Here is a 20,789-nt window from a genome sequence, read left to right on the forward strand (position 1 = left end):
ATATGGTTTGCTCATACCAACAATCAGGTTAACAAATTCAGATGCAAAGTCAGAAGCATTGAACTTATCAGACACCTTCTTTACATTATTATACAAGTAAATGTACATGTACTAATAATAAGTATGATTTCCCAGCAAACACTGTCTAAATCGGTTTAAAAAACACACCATTTATACTCATGAAATCTAATCTGCTTGAACTTTCAGCCAATCACAGGCTAGGATTATGTATAGAGATAATGAGTGGCTTTTATTTATTTTAAAACTTTAATTTCCAAGCTTAAGTGAATGTTTTAAAGCATCAATAATTGAAAAATCAATAATGTGTTACTATGGATGTTCTGAGCAATCTGTCGAAAAATGTCATCTATATTCAACATGTTGTGGATATCACACATATGGTCAAAGGTCAGATATGGTTTTTCCGGCCATCTTGAATTTTGAAAAAGCGCCCCCAGCGAATGAACAACGCGTTTAGAATTTGGACAACAAGTTGGAAGTTGTTTCTTGTGATGTCCTTGATCACTTAAAAGTGAAAAATCAAACTTGGCTAAATATATGAAGTAAAGTTAATATAGTGACAAATGCTGCCTGACTATATATTAAAATCACGTTTGTTTTACTTGAGACCACAAGACACGATAACTACATACATGGTCCAAATTAATAATTTAATATTCTATAGATTAACGCAATTTTTAATGACAGGAGGTGGCAGGCCAATATGATAATTCAAATATAAAAATTGCATATTTTATTAATATTACCAACTACTTAAAATTACCGGTCGTAAGAAAGTGAAATGTTCGTAGTCCAATTGTGATTAAATTAAAACAGAATTGTTCAGCAATATATTGTTGTTGTTGTTGTTAATTAACATGACAATAGAACAATCAGACTGCGCACACGATGTCTACGTGGCTACGTTTTGTTCTCAAAAAATGTATAGAGGGCCGCGGTTAGAGACACGGAGTTCAATGAGCGTGTTTGTTTGATTGGCAGCAGAGCCATATATTATGGCTCTGATTGGCAGCAGTGCTTTGGTATAGGCAAGCGCGTTGGAAAATCGTTTGATGTCACAGTCGATTCATATCCGTCTATTCCTTAATCCATGCCTAAACAAATTCGATAGGCTCGTTGTCCAACAAGTGATGATGTTACGAAGGCTGACCTGGGTGTGTTGATTGGCTACTTTGTTAACGTAACAAAATAGTTTGTTTGCCTCCTGTTAGACTTGCCCCAAGTCTGTATTCATTGTCTTTTTTATTTTTTTTTTATTTCGATCTTTGCGTATCCAAGCTCAAGTAGTATACGTATAAAACGCCATATGTGCAAAAATATTTATCTTTTTACTAAAATTAAGACAAAACTTCATCTGGAACCAACCCAAACTATCCCTCCGTGAGTATGGAGACCACGCCCACAAGTTCCGAGAAACACACACTGTTTATTTCAGATTCTAATTAGTTCAGGGTTACATCAAGTGGTTAAATGCAGAACCAACTTTATATACATCATCGAGTAAAAATGATAGAACGTGGACGCGCGATTTACCGAATTTTGCCCTTACGTAAATGTATAGATGCAGCTAGGTCAATAGCAACAAGGCCTACTATCTTCTATCCACTATATTCATTTGAAATTGTAATGAGTTGCCTTAACAGATATAACGACAATTTGTGGTTTATATGGCACAACTCTACACATACAGTAGACCAATGTAATGCGAATAATGTATTTCAATAACTATCAATAATACTCAATACATGGGAATCAAAGCAAGAACGAACAAACATCGCCAGCGTACTAACGCATATATTTAGGCCTAAAGCTTCAGAAAAATTAAATAAATTGTTTTCAGAAACAATGCATATTCAAAATATTAATTATCAATTATAGCAGTTATATTAGTGTAGAAATATTATAGGCCTACCTATGATCAATTAATCAATCAATTTTCAAAATAGCAGATAGAAAGCAATTCCAGATTTTTTTAAATAAATCAATCAGCTAGAGATTTATTCATATTATTATTATTATATAGCAGTATAAGGAATATAAATTATCAAATGTTAAATATAGCATCTATATTCGTTTAGACATTTCTATTTATATAACAAATATAAATCATTTACAGAACCAAAAATATCAAATATAGCTAGCTATAGCAGTGTAACAACATTATACTTATAGAGGCATCAGACATTTCAGAGTACCTAAATTATAAAGCAAAGTTCGAGAAAGAAATATTAAGCTACTCAGTAGCAACAGACTTAAATTCAAATACTTAATAAAAATAGCTGATATAAATAAAACGTTTGTAATGTTTTATGTAAGATAAATGTGCATGTGAAATTAAAATTAATTATCCTTCGAATTATACACATCTGGGCAAGTTTTAACCATTTATTCATACTGCCAATTTAGGTTGTTTCATCTTAGAAATTAGAAATCAATAACATAACTACCACAACCGCTTTATGTAAAAAGAAAAACAGAATCAGAGCCGTTAACCAAACGCATGAAGCTTGTAATACCCTCTGTCAACAACAGAAAGGCGCCCATATGGGGCCCGGTGATGAACATTTGCATTTTTCAGTATGACGCCTACTGCCGGATAATGAGTGCAACCCGTCCGAAGATAAGCCGGCAAATTATTGTAAATTTCTTTAGCTCCATACCATCTCCAAAAACTTGCAATTGAGACAGAGTTGAAGGCGTCTCTGGCGTACGATTTACTACTGCTCGGTTCTTCTTTAGAACGGCTTGCTACGACGATGTTTCTGCCATGGTTGCGGAATAAAGTATACCCGCCGCAAAATTTCACCCAATGATTCTTTTCTCCGTAAATTTCGTTGTAAACACCAATGTGCCAATATCTCCAATCGTATTTGTCAGTGAGGAATTCATAAGTTTCCTTAACAAAGTCAATGTTACTTTTGCCATTTAACAAAGCCAACTTGTTATTTAAATCGGTTAGGAGCTGTTGTTTCCAAACATCTCTCACTTGTGTGTCTACGTATTTTATATGGTTAAGTAACTGGTTAATTTTGCCTTCCCAAAGATCTTTTTCATCTTCATATGTGGCATCTTCACCTATGACTTTCAGATACGCTAGATGGACTTTCACACCCTGTAATATTAATTGCATTACTCCTGTCAACATTTTTTGAACTCGTCCTCGGTGACTGTCTGTATATTTTATGGCTGTTTTCGGAATGTTAAAAACCAGAGGAGATTGTCCCATCATACCACGCCAGAGGTTTACTGTTGCGCTATCTAACTGACCTGAGTAAGCAGCGATAAATAATTCCTTCTGTCCTTGAATTGCATCAGTAGGAGCGTCGAGAAACTGTTGTAGGCGATGAGACAAACCATATATTTCGAATACATATTGTCCATACTGAGCTTTCAGAGATGTTTCTTGAATAAGATGTTTCACTTCTTCAAACTTTGTAAACACTTTGTCGAATTTTTCGTCTATGTTTTGGAATTCTTTCTTCATTAATTGCAATTCAGCAGACGGAGAAGTTGGCAACAATATAGAAACCAACGCCATTGCTGGCCCGATGGCACCTAAGAATGGTCCAATATGCTTGGCTAACTTGACGATTGTATTACTAAAATGACTGGACAACTCGTCATTAGCACTAAAAATGTCGACGATCGCATTTCCGGCTTTTACACCAACTCTGACCTTAGCGATAACTTCTGCTTCATCCTCTCCGTAGATCGACGGAGTAAAAACCAAAATGCATAACAATGCAATATACATGGTCAAATTCTTTCTGAGCCTGAAAAGACAAAATTCCATATAAAAGAGCTACAGGAAATCAATTTTAGATCTACAACTGAGTAGAAATACAGGATTATTCTAGCACGTCACCTACGTTTTCAACATGGTAATTTAACATAACAAAATGATTAAAATGTTATAAACCAAAGAAATTGTTTGCTTTTCGGAAGAGACCAGTCGACGTCATCATGCGTTAGAAACACAAAATTACATAGGAAAACAGAAATCGTCCTACGGAAAATAATTTTACTTTGGTTAGTTGAGAAGCCATTGAGTATAGCTAATGTTCGTTTTGAAACTTGAAATATTGTTGTCCGTATTCTGAGCAAAGTTATGGCGGAGCTGTCTATTTAGTGTCAAATTGTTTAAACTATACATGTTTATAGTGACACTTTCTGAACATTTTGTTGAAAAAGACCGGAAATTCCATTTTGTTACCATATATAATTGTCATACATAAAAAAAACATTTTTTTTGCAAATTTGTTGAGGTTAAGCCCTATATTTTCATATTTTGACCCGACTAACATGTCTTTGTTAAAATGTGAGCAAACTTCTAGATGCATCCAGAAACAAAAAAGCAGCAAAAAATCTTGATGAGGAGAGCTAAGTTTTTCATTCAGCCGATTATCCGGACTTTATCTATTTCCGAAGTATCATAATAATTTGGTAATACATCACATGTGTTTCACATGTATCTAGTAACAACACGTACCCACTTGATACAGGCACCACATGTGATATAAATGAGATACTGCATTACCAAATATGCCTTGATACTTCTTAAATATACAGCATTGTGAATCGGATGTTACGAGTGTATCGAAACTGTGGAACCTTTTGCTAGAAACTGTGAAGCTTTAAAATTCACTATAATCTTAATAATAATTAACATTACTCGTATTTGACACCCCCCCCCCCCCTCATGCATATAAAGAAAAAAAAGGTATCACAAAGTGTGACATGTAGTGTTACAAAGTGCGACTGTGCAATGTAAAGTGCGATAGATCAGTTATTACAAAGTGCGATCACTTTCACTACAAAGTGCGAAATGAATACAAGCGCGAAAACATTTTTAGAAAGTGCGATAGATATTTCAAAGTGCGAACACGTTATTAAAAAGTACTATAGGTACCTATTACAAAGTGGAAAGTGCGACAGCTATTACACAAAAGTTCGACATAACATTTGGTTAGCAAATAATATGCTATATGTTATATAAAAACATGGAAACTACTAAGTAGACAATGATAGAAAGTGCACTTTCGAACGAAATGAATACAACAAAAATGAAATAGCAACAGTTGCAGACGGAAACCTAAAGTAGCTTGATTTTCAATGGTAACGATAGGGCTCTAGTAGCCCTAGATAGGAGAAGTGGTGTTTATGATTTACCCATAAATAAAGCATGCCGGGAAAGTTTGCATTGTCAAGAAAAGGTTACGTAATCATATGACGTCATGTTAACCATAATTTGGCGTCACCAAAAAAAATAAACATTTTTTGTAGTTCTAAATATAAAAATAATTGGCGAGTATACAACTGTAATACTTATTATGTTTGAAGTATATACTAAAAATGGCATTTGCACAATTGTAATATGACCATCGTTAATCGATTTTGATAGAGAGGTTTAATGTAATGTGGTGGAAAAGTCACATTTTAATCAATAAAAGGTAATATATTTTATCCCATTATATAATTTCAGTCAATATTATTTTTTTCCTAATCTAATTTATCTTTGCATAATAAAGATAAATATTTTTTCTGTAAAACGTTTTTGTTAAAACCTAAAACTAAATTTTCTATTATTTCATAAATATATCTCCCATTATACATAGTGTAAATTGAATTGGCTTTTATTACACTAACCCACGAATACATTATAAAATCATCCTACTAACATACATTTACCTATTTAATTTCTTTCCTAAATAATAATGTCATTACCTTCGTCTGTTCTTTTGACCTTAACTTGCCAATTACTTCTACAGGTAGATCGTTCTGAAGAGATTGTGTTGTTGCTAGTGTTTCGACGTTTAGGCTTCAGTCGAAAAATAGTATCTACAATCCAAACAAGAGCGAGCATATTTATATGATTGGAAAATGAAGATTGCTTTTGATTGGTGGAAAGCAAAGCATACATTTGGACAACAAACCAATCACTCGCGAGTTTGTTTTTTTTTTCAAAGGCGTTAAACACAGTTGTAAGCCACTAAAATTTATTTTTTAAGAAGCAAATTGAGGTTTTGATGAATTTCAAAAAGTAATTTGGTCAATGATCATCATTGGCGAAATTGATACTGTACACATTTTTTTGCTTGACTTGTCCGAGAGTTAACGTTGTGCAATTCTTCCTTTTTAATATTGTATTTTTAATAGTTTTAATAATGTTATGATAAAATCTTTTAATCAGCTGTATGTAATATATAACCTTGCTTTTACTGTATTTTTTGTATTTTGTTAGTATAGTGTAAAGTATATCTTTTTTTTAAATAGTTCATGCCAGTTTCAAATGTATTTCCATTTTATATTACTATGGACAATAAAATAATATCAGTATCAGTAGTATCAGTATATTATATCAAACTGTTAAGAGCCATTGTCTGTAAAAATCAAAGATTTGGTGGCAGATGTAAAAAAATGGATTTCTCTCAAATTTTTACCATGAATAGACATTTCAATTAAAAGCATATCTACAGCATTCATTTTAATTTTTAGCCTCCGTTGCCATGACAAGGGTCAATTATCAAAATTTTGATGTTTTTGCCATTTTTCACAGATTTTCAATAGTGAAAAAGTACAAACTTGTATACTTATTTTAACCAAAAATACTTACAGTATACAGTTTTTGTTTATAGCAGTGTAAACAACATGTATTGAGATCCATTTAATGTAGAAAAAAAAAATTACAAAATGGAGTTTGGTTGATACCATTATTGTAAAAAGGGGTGTTTTTAAAAAATATTTTTTTTATAAAAGTATACCTTATAAACGTACCTATAACTTCCAAAGTGGTGTTTTTAAATCAATGAGGTTTTTTAAGTTGATAGTTAATAAGTTTTTCAACAATAATCACGAAAAAAACACTGGGGTAAATTTCGTACATAGGTTTTGTGTTGCCAGGAAAATACGAAAAATACAAAAAAATACAAGCAAAATATCAACAAACAAAACACATGAAACACAATTAAAATATGGCTAATCCAATAATAAAATATATATGTGGCTTGTCATAATGCTACTAGAGTCATACGAATAGTTTAGATAAAATAGGAGAATGTGTTGCCAGGTTTATTTCAATTAATTGCCAGAAAAACAGTATTTTGCATTGAAATATTTAGTTGATGGAAAATAATGTTAAACTTTGAAATAATTGCGTCAATGGTTTTTATAAATTTTTAAATCTATTTTGTGTAAAGAGATACATAAAGACCTCACAAAAAATCTGACCTTGTAAATAGGTCATTTGAGGTCAAAAGGGGTCAGAATGCAAAACAGGACAGGTCCCCACTTTACTACAACTATTAATGTTTGATCAAAATCTATGTGTAACTAAGGAAAGTAATTTTTTAAAAAACGTAAAAAATGGCGTTTTTATAAATACAAAGAATTGATTGCATTTGTAATTTTTCTCAATTTTACTTCTACTGCATTCTATTAATGACAAGCTTTACCTTGTAAATTCATTCATTTTGAGGTCAAATGAGGTCAACATTTTACCATAGTAACTGTTTCTATGCAAAAATTATAAGGGGTTTTTCATAAATATAAAACATTTGTTCTACATAGTCTTGACAAATCTGAATAAAGGTAAACAATTGACCTTTAATGTTATCTTAAACCTGTTTACGTAAGGATATTTAAAAGAAAATTAAATATGAAAAAAAAAAAAAATTTACATATTGAGGTCAAATGACATCAACATTTTACCTATAGTTTATTGTAGCTACTGTTTCTATACATAACTAAGTACAATATTTTTAATATGGGGTTTCATGACTACAAACAATTGATTACATAGCTTTACTACTTTTTCCCAAATTTACTTATCTACTGAATCCCAGAAAATGTCTGACCTTGTGAAAGGGTGATTTGTTGGGTCAAGTTATGTCAAAATGTATTATTTATGTTATCTTAGAACCTGTTTCTATGCGTAACTAAGGATAATTGTTTTTTTAAATACAGTTGAACCTCCCGTAAGTGGCCACCCTCGGGACGTCCTGGAAAAGTGGCCGCTTACGTGTGGTGACCCCTTACGGGTGGTGACCCCTTACGGGTGGTGACTCCTTACGGGTGGTGACTCCTTACGGGAGGTTCTGCCGATAAAGGGCCAAAATCACGTATTATGGCTATAGGCCTATACGATATTCTTAACGAAACGAGCCTCTCAATTTCCCAGCTAATTGTAGGCCTATTATTATTTATAATCAGGTGGTTTAGTATTTTGTAGCATTTTCAGACAAATTTTAAAAGCTTTTATCATATGAAAAATGGTCGGTCAAAATCTGTGTAGTTTTCTCATCTCTTCACAGCAATGTTTGTAAAACCTCTTCAAAATAAAGCTAATATATAAAGAAATACAATAAACATGCACCTCTAATTCATAGGTCCATGCAATAAGTATCACATTTTTCGATTGGCCGCTTAAAAAAAATCTCATTTTTAGTATAAAAAGGTGCCCGCAGCTGCTTACGGTAAGCACCAAATGCACTAATTAGATAGGAAGAACAAACAGGCTTTTCAAAATGCGTCCGTTAAGGGAGGTGGCCACTTACGGGAGGTGCCCGCTGTAAATAAAATATGGAGTTTTCATGAATAAAAATAATCACAGAAGAAAGTTCTTACGAATATGACCTTGTGAAACTGTAATTTGAAAATGCAAATAAGGCATGCCTGCAAATAATCTATAAATTTAAATTTGTATAAGATAAATATGCAAAATCTAAAGAATATCTCAATTTTAGTTACCATAGTAACTGTTGCTATGCATAACTATGGGAAATTAAATAATTATCAGATAATTATTAATTAATAATTAATACTGAATCCAACCATCACAGTAAAAAAAATATAGAATTTAAAACCAATATTTAATAATAAAGTGTGATATTTTACATGCTGACCTTAAATGAAATTAAATTTCAAGGGCATCAATATTTGTTATGTAGCATTAACATACCTGAGTATATCATTGACTTTTGATTGGTTCTATTTTGGGGAGGGAAAAGTGGTGGATCCAGGACTTGGAAATAGTTAGGGGGTTGAAGGCGAGGGTCTAACAACTTAACTTTATGTCCTATCTTTTGCATTGCAATTTTTAACTTGGGGTGGGTGGGGGCTTGGAGAAAGGGGAAGGGGGTGGGATGGAGGAGTTTGAAACTGTCTATTCATTGGGGCGATGGTAGCGGCAGTGTGGGTGATGCTTGAATGCATGCATTTGACACTCTATAGTGGATGATCGACCAAAGTGTTGCAGTTTATCGTTTTGTGGTTATAGTCGGGGTGGGGGAAGGGTGGTAGTCGAAAATGGTGGTGGATGGGAATGTGGGATCTGCTTAGGTTAGCAAGTAAAAGAAGTAAACAAATGAAAGAGGAGTTTCAAAATAAGAGAGGAGTAATCTGTTGCAAAGATTAAAATTCACAACGATCTGATAATTTATTCAAATTTCCAGAGGATATAACCTATAAAATGACATTAAAACTGGGAATTACAGAATCTATAATTAAAAATATTTTTTTTCTCACAACACAACTAGAACTATATAAAACATTAAGAATTTTTCTGACAAATGAGTTTCAAATCAAATAATCAAAGAAAATAAAATGTTTTTACTAATATACCATGTTTTTTTTTTATAAAAATGCCTATGTTTCTCGCAACACTGCTTGTAGATTTAAAAATTACCCCAGTATTTTATTTTAGAAAACAATTAGTAAACATTAGAACTACCTATTTGTAATAAATCAGCTAAAAAAATACACCACTTTTGGCGTTATGGTGAAGTAAAGTTTAGTTGCATTGAACAATTTAAAAAAAGTGAAAAACATCCCTTTTTAAATAAATGGTATCTCCCAAAGTATGAAATAAAAAAAAATAAAAAAATATGAAACAGGTACACAATGCATTGTTATTAGGCATACACTAATTATTTTTTATAATTAAATGAACAAAACAAAAATATCGTTCATCAAAATAGTACCAATATCCATTTTAAAAAACCTTATAAAAGGACAAAATTTGTCAAAAACACAAATTTGGCCGTTGCCATGGAAATATATGTGTGAAATAAAAAATACTTCATATTTAATTTCTCTCAACACATATATAGCCATGTGCAAAATTTGAAGGAAATCCATTTTTTGAGTCTGCCACTCTTTTTGATATTTCTTTGATTCTTACTGGCTCTTAAGTGTCTATTGCAATATATTTTCCATTTTTACCGCAGAAGAAGGAAGAGTTAATTGTAGTTACACCTTATTTCCTTATTAGAATCACCGAATGGCAAACCCTCGTAAACTTGGTAAATTGTACAATAGTTCTCTTGTTTATGGAATGAAAGGGACACGTTAATTGTTGAAAATATTACTAGTCCTTTTTATCGCAGAATAAGGATAGTGAAGTGTTGTTGTTACACCTTATTTCCAATTAAAAGCACCAATCAGGAAAAACCCTCGTAAATGGTAAAATAATTCTCTTGTTTATAGAATGAAAGGGGCACGTTAATTGATGAAATTATTACTATAGTCTTCTTTTTTCATTACCGCAGAAGAAGAAGCGTTAATTGTTACCGGTAGGCCTCACCTTATTTCCAGTTAGAAACAGCGAACTTTCAAAATTGTATAACATATTGCCCTTGTTTATAGAATGAAAACATTTGACGAAGATCTAGAGGCTCGTTTCCACTCGTCGAATTTTTTCGGGCGAATCGAGCTTGTACGCATGCGTAGAGGAATTGGAAGATTAAAACATACGCATGCGTATAAGCTGACGCTTTTGATTTACGCGTACAAATTCGCATTTCAGTGTGATTAACATAAATTATAGTCGGTTAATACACTTCATATACAGATTGATGTTACAGATACATTTATTCATGAAATAACAAATAAAAAAGTTAGTTTACAAAATAATATTTTAAGTTTAAAACCGTAAAAAAAGATAATGAGGGGAGAAGATAAAAAAAGTACGGTAGTAATTACCAACAATTGCAGTTCATTATGAAAGAAAACACAAAACAAAAGAAATAATAGCCTCGAGAAAAAAAGAAACGCACACAAAAAAATATATAATATAAATCGGCAAGCGTAGCCTCGAAAAGCCAACATAAAAGCACGGCCAGATTTCATTTGCATTAACCAATGGATTGATATTCTGATAACAAATCTACACAATCAATTTTTTATTTGCAAAACATAGATGAAAGAAGTGTCCCCTTTTCATTTTGAATTATTCCTGAATTCGCTTCTAATGTCCTTCCTTGTGGCTTCAACCATACATGGCTCTATTCCTGATCCTCCTCGCTATTTTTTTTTTCTTTTTTCAATTAACATTAATACAGTGGACTACCTTTTGTTGTTCTAACCGTTCATTGAAGTAAACTCCATATCATTTGGTAAACTTCTCTTGAATTTACGTTTATCCTTTGTTCTTTCAAGGATAAAAGCTTTCATAATAAGTGTGCCAAAGTCTGGAAAAAAAACGGCACCAACTAATGACAATACCAAAGTAATGTTTAATTATTATATCAAGATAAAAGATAGGTACAGTATAGGCGTATATTGGGAGGGCAGGTAAATAAATACGACTTTCACTCGTTTAACTTTTAATACAAATATTAATAATGTTCAGGACTAGCCCATACCTTTTTAATCGACATAATATAACATAATGGCGATTACAGTGCCCTTCCGAAATAAAAACTCAATACAATTAGTTTTGTATTGTTAAACTACTGTAGAGCAGTTTTGCGTCAGGGAGTTTAGTAATTGGTCAGATGTTTTGCCCTACTCTGACGTAATTTGTGCTTTATACTAAGTACATTTGAGAATACCAACTTGATCTGGAGGTCGTGGGTTCGACGTCCCAACCGAGAATTACTTGCGAATTTTTTCGCTGGTATTCTCAAATGTACTTAGTATAATGTACAAATTACCTCAGAGTAGGGCAAAACATCTGACCACAATTAGTTTTAGTACAGTACTGTACACATCGGGCTGCTGTTTTGTATGTATCAGTTTCTATAAATTGACTACGAAAATAATATTTAAATTATTATAAGAAACAATATTCTAGATATTTTTTAATTGAAATGCATAAGTGGCGTACCATACTTACGATTATGTAATTTTAGGTCGCGAATGAGGTCATCTTTCAAGAAGTCAAAAAATTGAATAAACTGTAAAAAGTGGACGTCAGTGAACGTTACTTTTATGTAATTATGGCCTTGGCGAGCAGTTTAGGACGTATTTTGTCTCGTAGATTTGATAGTATTGCGTATAATGTAAGTTAATTAACATATTCGGTTTTTTTTTAAATTATTTCCTTAAAGAGTACACATTTATTTACTGTTATAAGCTAGGCCTAGGCCAAGAATCAAGACTGATGATTGTCGGTAATAACACAATATCGACCGACCGTGTTCCTGTTTTATAAGATGTGTTACTTTAGACGCGAGCCTAGAGGGTTAGGCCTAGGCCTAAACCAGAAAACCAAACTTATAAACGTATCTAATATTTCTATTATATAGGTCAAAGACTAATTAAAATACTGTAGTATATTTATTATCTATTATTATTTAGTTTAAAAAATGTAAACTTTTTTGTGTTTTTTCAATTTTGTAGGCAGTAAGACAATCTCAAACTGCTGCAGAAAAACAACAAAATGAGGAGAAAATCAAACAGTTTTCTATTTACAGATGGGTAAATATTTCATAAATTAATAATTAAGATGTATTGTAGGCCTAGTATATTAATACTATTAATATTTTTCTTATTTTACCACTTTGCAAGTGCATATTATTATTATTAAATTAACAAGAATAACATTGCAAACAGTATGTTGTCTCAATATCAGCAGTTGGTAAAATTTTTTTTCTTTTATGACAGGACCCTGACAAACAAGGTGATAAGCCACGAATGCAAGTCTACGATGTGGACTTAAATTCGTAAGTTTTAATATTTTGAAAACAAATTTTTGTTTCTGGCTTTTTGGACAGTGCAGAGTTATCCTAAAGGGTGTAGAAATGGGATCGCTATCAACATGGTGGTCAACTGTGTATAAAAGTTTTTTATATAGGCACAGTTGACCATGCTGATTCAAAAACAAATAATAGTTCATCGAGACCTACAACAACTAACATCTTATCCTACATATTCTAAACTTGTTTTTCAATTTTGTTTTTTCTGAATTTTGATATATTTTTTTTTTTGCAGATGTGGTCCTATGGTGCTTGATGCCCTGATTAAAATCAAGAATGAAATTGACCCAACATTGACCTTTAGAAGGTCATGTCGTGAGGGTATATGTGGGTCATGCGCTATGAACATAGGTGGTGTTAACACACTAGCCTGCATATGGTTAGTTGAAAATTATTTGCTTTTTAGTTCAAAGGTCAGTTGGGTCATTTCAGGTCAAATTAATTTAATATTCAGGTTTCAATTGAAGGAAATTTATTACAGTAAATCCTTGTCTACACTATCAAACTTTATTTGACACAAAAAAAAAAATGTGCCCTGTCCATATGGACATGATAATGTCATATAACTACTATATTTGAAAATATCACTACCATATTTGGAAATATCACTACCATATTTGGAAATATCACTACCATATTTGGAAATATCACAACCATATTTGCGCACATTTTGTCAAACTAGATCAAACCCTTCACATTGCCTAGGAAAAATCCAGAGTTTACACACTGGGGTACACATACAAAAAGCACAGCAGTATTAATGAACTGGTTTATAATAAATCTTCAACTTAGTTTTGTAGGTGATGTGTACTAAGAGCATTTATAGCATCTGCTCCAAGTTATTATTTCCTGATTATACACTTATTATTCTAATACCTTGTTTGTGTTTTTTTTTTATTGTATTACCTTTCAGTCGGATAGATGCAAACCAAAGTAAGGCAACAAAGATATACCCACTACCTCACATGTATGTAGTGAAGGATTTGGTACCAGTAAGTATAGTACATTTTACTGTACATGTTGTGTATTTTGTAACAGTCATAGAGCAGTGTAGAACCTCTCTTTTGGGACACTATTAGGAGACACTTTTGAAGGAGAGACAATTATGTTTTTTAACACAACAGCCAACCTCTATTTAGGGGACACCCTATAAAGGTAAAACTTTGTTGGGTCACAAAGTTATTCTACTGTAAAGCTGTATGTTAATTTTTTGTACCTAGAAGACAGCTTGAGCATGTTCATGTTTTTTACAATAAATTAATAATGTTGATTATTTTTGTAGGACATGAGTAATTTCTACGCCCAATATAAAGCCATTGAACCATACCTCAAGAAGAAAGGAGATATGAAATATGGAGAGAAACAAAACCTTCAATCAATTGAAGATAGAGAAAAATTAGTAAGGTTTTAAGTTTATTAGGAGCTATCTAATTTTCTTTACTCATAAAGACATCTAAAGCTCTGTCTACACTATCAAACTAGTTTGACGAAAAAAAGTGTGATGTGCCCAAATTTGGTAGTGATATGACATCATCGTGTCTATATATGGGCACGTAACATATTTTTGGCGCGTAAGGTTTCATTCATTCATTTATCAGTGAAAAATTACTTCCATTTATTGTCATTTGCATATAAAAGTTTGATAGTGTAGACAGAGCTTTACTCTAAAAAACTAAACTAAATACAGAACTAAATCTCTTCTGAGGATGCTTGTCTATATAACATTTGAAATTATCTTGAATTGAATACAGTAATTGGAGGTGTGGTTTGGTAATCCTGCAGCTTGTCAATCAATCTCAGGGTCATGTGTTCAAAGGTCATTCAAATCCTGTTTTATAAAGCATTTTTTTCCTCACAAATAAAACTGACTTGATGTTGAACTGAATATAAGCAACCAGTTTTAATCTATTTTTTTTTATTCAATCAGCTGTTGTATTGTATTTACTACATGTACTTTTACCCATTTTAATTTTTTAATTACTTTTTTATTTCATACGAATCCAACAGCAATCACGAACTCGCCAATTACAAGATGGATAAACTATTTTTAATTTATTGTGTTTATAAATTAAGTCCCATTTGAGGCGTACGTAGGGAGTGGCGTTGAAATAGTCAGTTACAACCCTTGCACTAGGTCAGGATTAGAACTCGGATTGATTGATTAACGCAAGCGCGTTATCCACCAAGCTACAGCTCCACTATATATTTATATTGTTAATATTCTAGCAATTTATCAATTTCTGAGATCAATAAATTGTACTGATTATTCTTTCAGGATGGTCTGTACGAATGTATTTTGTGTGCCTGTTGCAGTACGTCATGTCCCAGCTACTGGTGGAACAGTGATAAATATCTAGGCCCAGCAGTGTTGATGCAGGCCTATCGATGGATGATAGACAGTAGGGACGAGTACCAACAGGAGAGGGTAGCTAAGCTAGAAGATCCCTTCTCTCTATATAGATGCCATACAATTATGAATTGTACAAAAACTTGTCCTAAGGTTTGCTTATTGATCAATTTTAAAATTTCTTCTGAAACAGTCAGTCTTTCAACCCGTGAAAATATTCTTTCTATTCCACTAATTAAAATATTCTTTCCATTCCACTCATTAAAACATTCTTTCCATTCAACTCATGAAAATATTCTGTTTATTCAATTCATTCATTATTTTGTATATTCTATGTATTGTATGTCAAATTAAATATGAATAATATAATAATTTCATTTCAGGGGTTGAACCCAGGTCGTGCTATTGCAGAGATCAAGAAGTTATTGGCGTCATATAATAAAGGAGAAGCCGAGGCGAGAGCATAAATTGATGATAATACAGACAATATTTTAATTAGCTTGTATTAATATTCATAAGTACATTATTTTCAAAACTTGATTAAACATGGGTTAATTTTATGGTACAGAATACATACCTGTAAATAACTGGTCACAGAAATATTCAGATTACTAGGCTCACTGTATAGTCTCTATTTAATTTACTGTATGTTTTGAGTATAACTTATACAAGGTTAGTTATTCTTGCAGTTTAGTTCTCTTAACCCTGAAATTCATAGACAATACACATTTCTGAAAGGAATGTATGTAAAAGATTGCAGAAAAAGATGTTTAAGAAACAGTACGCTTTGTGCAATTTAATTCTCCATCTTACATTGACTGTGTTCTTTCAGTCACTTAATGCCTACTGTAATTAACATTGTTTTGTTAATGTTAGTATGTGATGAGCAATCGTTGACTTTAATTTAACCCTACTCTTTGTCTTTTGAATTTGAATGCAGTGAATTGTAATTAACAGTATAAAAAGGAATAAATAATTATTGTTCATAAAAGAATACACCTTTTTTTGCAGTATTTTTTTGTCTGTCAGTACTTTTAAGATGCTTAAAATTAAACACTCGCTAGATTAAAAACTATTTTGTTCATTGTACAGTATAACAAACAAATGACAAGAACATATTAATATTTCTAAAGTAATTTATTACGTTCTGTAAAATGATAAAATCAATGTATTAGTTGAATGAAATTCACAACAAATATTAAAATGTAAAGAACTTTATAATAATAACTTTATTAATAATTTTAATTTATTAGGATCATTTTAAATTAGTTGTTACAGAATGTAATTAAAAAAATCTTAGAAGAGAAAACAAAAATCAAAAACCATTTTTATGATAAAGTGGTTTACAATACAAGCTTGATGCTTGTTTTTAAACATTTTGTGTTTGGTTCGATTCAAGTTTAGCTCAATTTAGAAAAAGAACAATTAAAATTGGCTAATCCTGGCAAGTGAAATTATTGAATTTTTCTTTCTCCGAGTCTTGCAAGATGGAAATGTATGGCGCCCTTAATTCTACTCAATGCCCGGCAATGTCCCACTGAACATGACGCTAGCCACGTAAAGTAATCCAAAAGCTAAATTTAACTTCGAAGTCCTTTGTGGCATTTCTTTCAAAACATTCCTTCGAAAATCCTTTTCAAGTTTAAACGCCATTGGTAAAGTTAGAAGTGGAAGGAAGAAACTCTTTGAGAAGTTGAATGCCAACACAGCGAACATCAAATATGGAACAAACAGGAGCAGAACGTACAAGACGTAAGAACCTGTACGGCCAAGAAGAATAGCTATGGTTACCACTTTTGATTTCTTATCTAGGTTCATATCTCTAGTGTTATTGCTATGCAATATTGCCTCTGTGTTCAGCGCCAGCGGTACAGCATAAAGTAAAGGCGCAAGTGAGAAGTGCCCGACTTGAACAAGGAACGTGAACATAACAGCAAGCGGACCGAATGTTATTAAAATAATGACATCGCCTAGAGCTACATATTTAAAACCGATGCCACCTGTGTACAAAAACGATCCAGAGAGTCCGCAGAAAAACACAAGCGCAATCTGTTCTAATTTAGCAGGCGATATCATGACTAGAATCGCAAGACACAAACATCCAACAGCGTATAAAATTGCTCCAAATGTAGCAACATTGTTCGGTTTTAAAATCCCATCAACCAGCGTTCGATCATCACTACGTTTACTGTCAATTCCTTTTCTAAAATCACAGTAAGTGTTCACTAAATTTCCAGCACCGTGAACTGAAAGAACAGCCATGCATGCTAAAAATCCCTGATGAAGATTCCATAGATCTGTTACCTTATAGGCCAAGGCACTCCCTAAAAATACAGGCGTCAGCGAAGCACTAAACGACCACGGTCGTAAAGCGAGAATGTAACTGCTTACTGCGACAACGTTGGAGTTGGTTGGCCTACTAGGCCTAGCCCTAGGCTTGCCGTCATTGTCTTTTGAATTGTTTGCAGACGGTGAAGAATACCCATTTTTCTTTTCATCGGCATATGTTTCTCGCCCCGCCATTGTTTTCACACAAAAATTGTATTAAAATAACATTTAGGCTCTAGCCTATCCTAGATTAATTATTTCCTCACTCGGCGCGCCTCTGACCTTCTTGCAGAATTTTGGATTTTTCCAAATTTCTGAATTTCGTCAAAGAATATATATCACAAGAATGAGTATTCCGCGATTTTCCCTGTAACAGTAATATTGTCCATGTGGTAGGGCGCCGCCATAAGTGTGGATGTATCTGGGATGTATACAACTTTTTGTGACGGTTTCAATAATCAAAGGCTAGACCACCGGTAGTATTTTCATGATAAAAAATGTTATCAACTACATGCCAACATCATGTTAAATACTATTTGGATATTTAATTGTTCGTTTTATGCAATTTATTTAGTAAAAACTGCCGTATAAACAGTTTGCTTTATCAACCGGGCGCTACGATAGCGTGACCGGGCGTGTTGGTGTTTACGCGTTTTCACGAAGGATTGTTTAATAATATTCCTATATTTAACTTGTTTCTGGTAAAACAAATAAATGTTAATAACATTTAACATTTTGTCCTATTAATAACATGTATTTTATACTAATTTATATCATAAAAACAATACTTAATTTACCGGGCGTAGAGTAGTACACGGCAATGGTAAAGAATAGGCCGTGCTGAGTAACGATTCATTGATTTTTGGTGTTGCTGTGTTAGGCCTTTTTTGTGAACTAACTTAGCATGTTAGTAAATAATTGTCTGTAAAAGTGAATGTACACTAGTTTGTTAATAAATATGTATTATAAAATAGTTTACAATTGCAAAAACTATTATCATAATTCTATTTAATGTGACATGTATAATATCTATTAAATCAAGTCTTATTTAGTATGTATACATCCGGCGGGCATCACTCACTGGAGCTCTCTGTTACAAATTTCTCATGCAAAAATCGCGGAATACTCATTCTTGTGATATATATTCTTTGATTTCGTGAATAGAGCAGCGTTGCCAGCGATAAAATTTAAATTATGCCGTATCCTGTCTCAAATAATGCCAGATTGGGAAAAATAATGCCAGATCCCCAAAATGTGGCCCTAAACAGCGCCACCAACGGTTTTATGTCTAATAAACGTTTGTAAAACCCCAACTGACACAAAATAGGGCCTAAAATTGTATCCCCATGTCGTACAAAATTTATATTTTTAGTTTTGTGAGTAATAACTAATAATTCTAAATATCTGGGGTGCGAAAATGGTAATTGCAAATGACACCAACACCAACCCCCACCCCCCTACCCCACCCAAAAAAAAAAACCTGTTACACAGCCATGGAAATTTATAATTTTTGAACTGAAATATGAGAGCTGCTCGATGGCCGGGATCTGTGCACTTAATTTCAAATATGAAAGGATCTTAGCCCACCATAATTAGGAAATAGCAATTATAATTTAAAATAGGAAATAAAAAAAATTATTTTGAGTGTCTCCAGGACCTCAGCCCCACCATGGTTGATAAGAAAATTTGGACAAATACCTACTCGATGGCCGGAAATGGCACTTAATTTAAAATATGAAAAAAAATATATTTATTAGTGTCTCTATGATCTTAGCCCACCATAGTTCGAAAATGGCAATTATAATTTAAAATAGGAAATCAAAATATATATTAATTGTGTCTCCAGGACCTCGACCCCACCATGGTTGGGGCTGAGGTAAGAAAATATGAAAAAAAATAGAGCTGCTCAATGGTCGGAAATGGCACTTAATTTCAAATATAAAATAAAAATATATTTATTAGTACCTCCAGGATCTTAGCCCATGATAGTTTTGAAAGTGCCAATTATAATTTAAAATAGGAAATAAACAAATATATTAAGTGTTTCTAGGACCTCAGCCCTACCATGGCATGGGGCTGAGGTAAAACAAATTGGAAAAATAGAGCTGCTAGATGGCCGGAAATGGCACTTAATTTAAAATATGAAATCAAAATATATTTATTAGTGTCTCTATGATCTTAGCCCACCATAGTTTGAAAATGGCAATTATAATTTAAAATAGGAAATCAAAATATATATTAATTGTGTCTCAAGGACCTCAACCCCACCATGGTTGGGGCTGAGGTAAGAAAATATGAAAAAAAATAGAGCTGCTCACTCAATGGACGGAAATGGCACTTAATTTCATATGTGAAATAAAAATATATTTATTAGTACCTCCAGGATCTTAGCCCACGATAGTTTTGAAAGTGCCAATTATAATTTAAAATAGGAAATAAAAATATATATTAAGTGTTTCCAGGACCTCAGACCCACCATGGTTGGGGCTGAGGTAAAACAAATTGGGAAAATAGAGCTGCTAGATGGCCGGAAATTGCACTTAATTTTATAAAAATGTATAAGAGTCCCTAGGACCTCGCCCCATCATGGTCACTGAGAGGTGAAGAACATTTGGAAATATAGGGTTGCTACGACGATGCAAATGGAACATAATTTGAAATATGGAAAACAAATTCTCTAGAAGAAATTCTTTTTAAAATTAGAGCTTCTAGTTACCGGAAATTGCCATTTTAAGGGTTGGGGTAGGGGTGTGGCCACTTATAATTATGAACTGAAAAAACAAAACCCCTTTCATAATGTTTTCGTTCAATTGTCTCTATATCTGGGGATCCAATAACCTGCATGGTCTCTGAAATAGAGCAACATAATTGGCCAATAGCTAGCCTCTTCGGATTTGTTGTGCTGCCTATATCGCACACACGGTAGTTTTCGAGCAGCCTTCCTATCCGAAGAGTCGATGAAGTCCGGAACGAAAGGATGGAAGAACTATTGTACGGAAAACCCGAACAGATCTGTTTTTACGATATGATATTGTGTAAGGTGATGTATTAACAAAATATTTTATTTTTGTTCTGTGGTATATTATTTTTTGGGTTGTTCAAAAAACACAAAATTATGC

The 20,789-nt window shown here is 32.7% G+C and overlaps 3 protein-coding genes across 3 annotated transcripts; 1 reads left to right on the plus strand and 2 right to left on the minus strand.

Annotated features, from left to right (window-relative positions):
• Positions 1-1,773: 1,773 nt before the first annotated feature.
• LOC140043895 (uncharacterized) lies at positions 1,774-5,845 on the minus strand. Its single transcript, XM_072088371.1, has 2 exons — positions 5,746-5,845; positions 1,774-3,794 (listed from the first exon to the last, which is right to left on the minus strand). Exon 2 carries the CDS (start codon positions 3,773-3,775, stop codon positions 2,510-2,512), a length of 1,266 nt encoding a protein of 421 aa, XP_071944472.1. The 5' UTR covers positions 3,776-3,794; positions 5,746-5,845; the 3' UTR covers positions 1,774-2,509.
• Positions 5,846-12,159: 6,314 nt separating this feature from the next.
• Positions 12,160-16,336, plus strand: LOC140045287 (succinate dehydrogenase [ubiquinone] iron-sulfur subunit, mitochondrial-like). Its single transcript, XM_072090133.1, has 8 exons — positions 12,160-12,299; positions 12,640-12,717; positions 12,904-12,962; positions 13,231-13,374; positions 13,909-13,987; positions 14,278-14,394; positions 15,271-15,495; positions 15,726-16,336. The coding sequence occupies exons 1-8, from the start codon at positions 12,237-12,239 to the stop codon at positions 15,807-15,809; spliced, it is 849 nt and encodes a 282-aa protein (XP_071946234.1). The 5' UTR covers positions 12,160-12,236; the 3' UTR covers positions 15,810-16,336.
• Positions 16,337-16,494: 158 nt separating this feature from the next.
• LOC140045286 (ubiA prenyltransferase domain-containing protein 1-like) lies at positions 16,495-17,979 on the minus strand. The gene has a single exon (XM_072090132.1). It carries the CDS (start codon positions 17,863-17,865, stop codon positions 16,855-16,857), a length of 1,011 nt encoding a protein of 336 aa, XP_071946233.1. The 5' UTR covers positions 17,866-17,979; the 3' UTR covers positions 16,495-16,854.
• Positions 17,980-20,789: the final 2,810 nt, after the last annotated feature.

Source organism: Antedon mediterranea, chromosome 3 (genome assembly GCF_964355755.1).
Source record: "Antedon mediterranea chromosome 3, ecAntMedi1.1, whole genome shotgun sequence".
Classification (NCBI taxonomy): domain Eukaryota; kingdom Metazoa; phylum Echinodermata; class Crinoidea; order Comatulida; family Antedonidae; genus Antedon; species Antedon mediterranea.

What these genes read in the sequence shown, in the direction of transcription:
- LOC140043895 (XM_072088371.1), bottom strand. Translation starts at nt 3,775, where the DNA reads ATGTATATTGCATTGTTATGCATTTTGGTTTTTACTCCGTCGATCTAC.
- LOC140045287 (XM_072090133.1), top strand. Translation starts at nt 12,237, where the DNA reads ATGGCCTTGGCGAGCAGTTTAGGACGTATTTTGTCTCGTAGATTTGAT. An exon ending in TACGATGTGGACTTAAATTC is followed by an intron (nt 12,963 to 13,230) that starts GTAAGTTTTAAT and finishes TTTTTTTTGCAG; the next exon opens with ATGTGGTCCTATGGTGCTTG. An exon ending in TTGAAGATAGAGAAAAATTA is followed by an intron (nt 14,395 to 15,270) that starts GTAAGGTTTTAA and finishes TTATTCTTTCAG; the next exon opens with GATGGTCTGTACGAATGTAT.
- LOC140045286 (XM_072090132.1), bottom strand. Translation starts at nt 17,865, where the DNA reads ATGGCGGGGCGAGAAACATATGCCGATGAAAAGAAAAATGGGTATTCT.